Source organism: Stegastes partitus, unplaced genomic scaffold (genome assembly GCF_000690725.1).
Source record: "Stegastes partitus isolate 25-593 unplaced genomic scaffold, Stegastes_partitus-1.0.2 Scaffold1455, whole genome shotgun sequence".
Taxonomy (NCBI): domain Eukaryota; kingdom Metazoa; phylum Chordata; class Actinopteri; family Pomacentridae; genus Stegastes; species Stegastes partitus.
The window spans coordinates 56,971-62,389 of record NW_007579186.1 but is presented as its reverse complement, the minus strand read 5'-3'; the positions used below and the strand labels follow the sequence as shown (position 1 = coordinate 62,389).

Genomic DNA, 5,419 nt, shown 5'->3' with positions numbered 1-5,419 from the left:
CACCAGGCCCTGGAAGGCTCATCAAGGTAGGAGGTAAAATAAATCCTGGAGGACAACCTGATGCCGTCTGCAAGAGAACTTCTGCTTTTGAGAAGATTTGTTTTCCAGCAAGACGATGAGCTGAAGCGACCAACCAAAGCTGTATTTTTAGTTCTGGAGCTGAGCATCAGATTTCAGCACATAAACACTGAGTTCCAGACATTCAGCTACATACGCTTCAGGAAACATCACTGGTTGACTCGACTGCTTTTCTTTTCACAGCAGCTTCCATTTCTTTTCCTGTAATCTGAGACTATCTGAACTATGTGAACAAGAGCAAACAAAAGTCAGGCTCATGGCGATCTGGGATTTGTAAGTTGACCGTTAAGTTATTGCACCACAGAGTTAAATGCCAGCAAGACCACCTAAACAGGACTGAGTCCAACACAACCTGTACATACAGTGTGACATATAACATAACTGTTGGACGTGCATCAGGTCACATGACAGATGCAGAGGATAATGTTCAGGTAAAGTGACGCCAGGAGGGACGACGCAGCGCTGAACGTGATGTATGTTTTCCCTGAAACACCGCTGCCTGTGAAATAAAAACACTTCATTTGTACGGCACAGTTTATGCAGCTGGAAGTGCTTCAATGTAAAATTAAAAATACACACACGTCATAGCAGGTGTTACCAGAAGAAGGCCAGATGTAAGGACATGTGTTGTGAGGCTGGTGTACCTTTGATGGTTTCCTCAGAAGTGGCTGACACCAGCTCGTTCTCGATCCTGCAGCTGTACGAGTCGTAGACGTGGGCATCCTGCAGCCGGCTGACCACGCTGAAGATCCCGCTGTCGATTACCTCGAACGTCGTCGTCCCGTTCAGGACGCTCCCGGATTGGTTGAACCAGGTGACGTTGGGCTTCGGGAACCAGCGCTGGGCCTCGGCCACCAGGGTGTTGTTGGAGAAGGTGAAGTTCGGCGCCGAAAAAGCTGAGAGAAGAAGAAGAAGAAGAAGAAGAAGAGTGGAACGTTAGAACGATGGATTCAGGATGAAGCTGGTGTGAGTCATGTGGTTGTAGAGTCTGTAAAATAAGTAAATAAAGTGCAAAATGAACAAAAACAAAAACCCCACACCTCTAATTCAACAATTGTTTTAACCCAGAGAAGTGAACCTCTTTAATTTAGCATTTGATTAATGGTTTAAATATTTTTTTTCCTCATTGAATAACAGTAAAAAAAAAAAAAGTGCAATTCATAGTCAAACATTGTAAAAGAACCTGTTAATCTTATTCATTATTATTATTCATATAAAAATTATAAAAATTGTAATTTGTAAATGAACAAAATAGAAAAAATCTCTAGAATTCTTATTATTATTTTAAAATTATTTTCCATTTGTCAATACTTAAAAAAAAAAAACAAATATCTGTGAAATGACAATATTTTCATTTAAATACAGTAAAATAATGTGACTTTATGAGCAAACAATAGAAAAAGAACAAAAATATAATTTAGAAAAATAAACATTTTACATCTAAATTAAATTCAGTAACATTTATATAACTTCATGTTGACGGCTGTATTTTTGCAGATTTCTAAAATGTGTGAAATTACTGTTTAATTGTTTCTAAATCAGCTGAAGGGTCATTGTTTCACAGATAGTTTTTTTTTCTGTCATATTTATTAAGTGTCTGTTTTCCAGCCGTTCACGCTGAACAGGGAGGATTCAACGGAACCAGTTTCCTCGAAGAGACTCCTTCTAAGCAAACAGACGGTGAAGTGGAAGGACGAGTCCTCCCACCTGCCGTCCTCAGGTAGACGCTGACCCGGCCGTGGCCCTCGGCCGACCCGATGCTGCAGGTGTACGTCCCCTCGTCGCTCCTCCTCACGCTCCTCAGCAGCAGAGACCCGTTGCCGGCGATCACGGCGTCGGGGAACAGGTGAGTCCTGCCTCTGAACTGCGAGGCCTGGTCCTGGAGGACGGGCGCGGCGTTCTGGTACAGGTAGACCAGCCCCTCCAGGTCCGTCCGCTGCCAGGTGACCGACATGTCCCTGAAGCGGTCCTGGAAGGTGTTGGTGTGGAGGTAGCAGCTGAGCAGCTCGTCCTCGCCCAGGTTGGCCACCGGCTTGGTGTTGCTGCTCATCACCACCGTGGAGTTATCTGAAAGGCACCAGAACACCCTGAAAACCAACAGTTCTAAACATCCATCCATTATCTTTATAGCGCTTAGTCCTCACTAGGGTCATGGGGGGCTGGAGTCTATCCCAGCTGACTCAGGGTGAAGGCAGGTTCACCTGGACAGGTAACCAGTCTATCACAGGGCTACACTTAGAGACAGACAACCAAGCACACTCACATTCACACCTACGGACAATTTAGAATCACCAATTAACCTCAGCATGTTTCTGGACTGTGGGAGGAAGCCGGAGAACCCGGAGAGAACCCACGCTGCACGGGGAGAACATGGAGAGATCCCGGTGCCAAGAAGGTCGCGAACTGGCGACCTTCTTGCTGCGAGGCAACAGTGCTAACCAACTGCGCCACCCTGCAGCCCGCCCTAAATACATGGCATGTGGAAATAGAATGCAGGTCTTTGTGCAAAAAATATAGAACTAGTCTTATTTATAGACACATCTAATCTCTGTCAATAATAATTAACTGTGTAACAGACATGAGCAGCATCATTGATCCCCAACAGAAGCTAGAAATGTTCCCAAAAAGCTCTCATGAAGCTGCACCTGCTCGTCAACTCCTGCTGGTTTGTTGTTCACCAAAAGGATTAAGTGCTTTTTAGTTTAGACAAACAGACGTGAGAACTCCCAGCATGCCCTCGGGCCTCCTACCTGTGAAGGCCAGAGTCAAGGTGAGCACGATGATGGCGGCGAACACCACGATGAGCCCGATCATGCTGCAAACAACAAGGAAAAGTATGAATACAGAAGTTCTCCATCAGCAATCTGATTATTGAAAGTTAAAGCTCATCCTGCAGAATCATGTGTTGTATCGTTAAAATTATTTACTGATGACTGAGCAGCGTCTGACTGGTTTAACTACTCTGGTCCACTTCCAACCTCCTGGAGGGTTTCAATAAATAAAGACATAAATCCTTTTTTTAAAGATCTTTTTCTGGAGAAATTTGCTGTTATTTAGCAGCTCTTCTGGCTTTTTGGTTCAATTACAGTCTATTAAAGTCACAGAAGAAAAAAAAGTATGAATTAAAATGTTAACTGGAATAAATCTATAAATATTGACCACATCAGTATTCTGTATTGTTTTTATCAACGGTAATTTGTTCTTGGTTCTTGGACAAAGTTTGACTGTAAAATTACACGATTTAAATCAGCAGAAAATGTCGTTATTTTACAAATGATTTTCAGTATTTGACAGAAAGAAAATCGTACATCAAACACTGAAAAAAAATCTAAACTTTCAAAAGTGTAATCGTGCAGAATTTCCATCTTTTGTTATTTTACCGATAATGTTTTGTAAATTCAAAGAAAAAGTTTAAAGTTGAGAGAAAAGAAAACAGGAAAAAAAAAACCCTATACATAACGACAATCCTTATAAATAGCACTTTGTTCTTTTACAGTGTGTGACCATAAAATTACAGTTTTACTTAAAGCAGTGAATCATTTTTAAAAGTATTAACTGATAGATTTTTCCTCTTTTGTCATATTAGAGATAATATTTTACTAAATCTAGGGAACAGTATTTATTCATACGTTGATGGTCAAAACAAAAGCAGATATTTGACATTCATGTCATTTTACAACGTTGAAATAAACTAAAATAAAAGGTTGGAGTTAAAGTCGGTACTTTATGTGGTGACAGCATCATAACATGAAGCATGGCGGCGGCAGGAAATTCTGAAATTGTGCTTTAATAATAGAATGCAGTGACTTGAGGTGTTATTTAAACGTCTTTTCATGAAACAAGCGCTCTGCAAAGTGTCACAAGACAAATGAATCAGGTTGTTATTGGAGGACGACGTGTTGGATGATCTGGATGATTCAGAGTTATTTACATGAAACTGTTCTGGACGCTAAGATGGGAAATTCCTCTCTGTTGGAACAACAAGATACAGAAAGTCCTCAACAATGTTTTACATTTTAAACTCTGAAAAGCGAAAGGTCCCCAGAAAAAAAGAAAACAGCAAGTAAAGAAGTAAAATAAAAAAATAAAAAGCAAAGCTACCCTCTGAAACTTAATTTAGTCGAAGTGTAAAAATAGCTAAAACAATGTACTCAAGTACTCGAGCAAATCTACTTAGTTACTTTCCAAGTTTAATCACCAGCAGCACAGAACATACGTAAAGCTCAAGACCAAACCTGTAGAAGATGATTTGCCCGAAAGTAGCCATCTCTTAACAACAAGAAGACGATATTGTGTCGGTCAAAAATCCATCATATTGTTCCTTCAGATATCACGTCCACATGTTGTTCTTCCCCCCGTGCAGGACATCTGCCTGCTGCTCTGCCTGTTCGTCCTCCTCACTGCACCTGAAACACAACACCATGAGTAAACATTACCTTTGAGGTGTGTGCCTCGGTTTGTGTTGACATGTCGACACGGTCGCTTGTTTATCTTCATTAAAATAACCGTTTATTTCTGCTGATTTACCAGAGAAAAACCTCGATTAGTTTCCTGAAGGGTTGTTAATATATTAATTTATGTTTGTTTTTTAAAGTGAAAAGGTGTCGTCACTGGAGCTATGAAATGGAATATTTATCTGACATTTATCCAGCATCTAATATGTTTAGAGTCTTTCACATACGTAAAGGGAAAAGAATGTTAAGCACCCTGCATAGGTTTTATTCAATCATTTGCTCAAGGTGGGGAGGACACAGCATATGTGACGGAATTCTGTAAAGAGGAAAAGCTTTTTAGATGGAAAAAGTACAACATCTGTTAAATTTTGCAGCAATCTTAAAATACTAAATTTCAAGCTCCCATAGAACATTATACAATTAAATCAAAATAAATGAACATTATAGGTGTTGGTCAGTTTCTGGTGTTTCAAAATGACCATGAACTTCAACTCTGTTCTGTTAGATTCCTGAGTTTAGATCACAGTTTATTCTGTTATATATACGAAACACCAGATAGGAGATGTTTCCAGCTGTGCTCAGCTCCAAATATAATCGCTTTGACTATAAATGCACTGACGGCGATTAACGGAAAGAAATGAAACAAACGCGCCAGCACAAGTCGTGACCACTTCTGCCAACCTAGAAATCTGCAAGTGACCGATAGTAACACTAAATATGTACAAAAACACATTAATGTCACATGAGGAGAGCATGTGAAGTCAGAAGTGGTTTTTAATTTCACTTTCTCAACGATGACACCTCAGAAAGAAAAAAAAGGTGAATTCCAGCAAAACTCCTGCTGCACACTGAAAACTCAGCAAAAAAAAGTTTGCATCAATGTCTTT

General features: G+C 40.2%; 1 protein-coding gene across 1 annotated transcript; it reads right to left on the bottom strand.

Annotated features, from left to right (window-relative positions):
• Positions 1-473: 473 nt before the first annotated feature.
• vtcn1 (V-set domain containing T cell activation inhibitor 1) lies at positions 474-4,393 on the bottom strand. The gene is made up of 5 exons (XM_008299750.1): positions 4,314-4,393; positions 2,829-2,893; positions 1,786-2,145; positions 723-974; positions 474-577 (listed from the first exon to the last, which is right to left on the bottom strand). The coding sequence occupies exons 1-5, from the start codon at positions 4,343-4,345 to the stop codon at positions 474-476; spliced, it is 813 nt and encodes a 270-aa protein (XP_008297972.1). The 5' UTR covers positions 4,346-4,393.
• Positions 4,394-5,419: the final 1,026 nt, after the last annotated feature.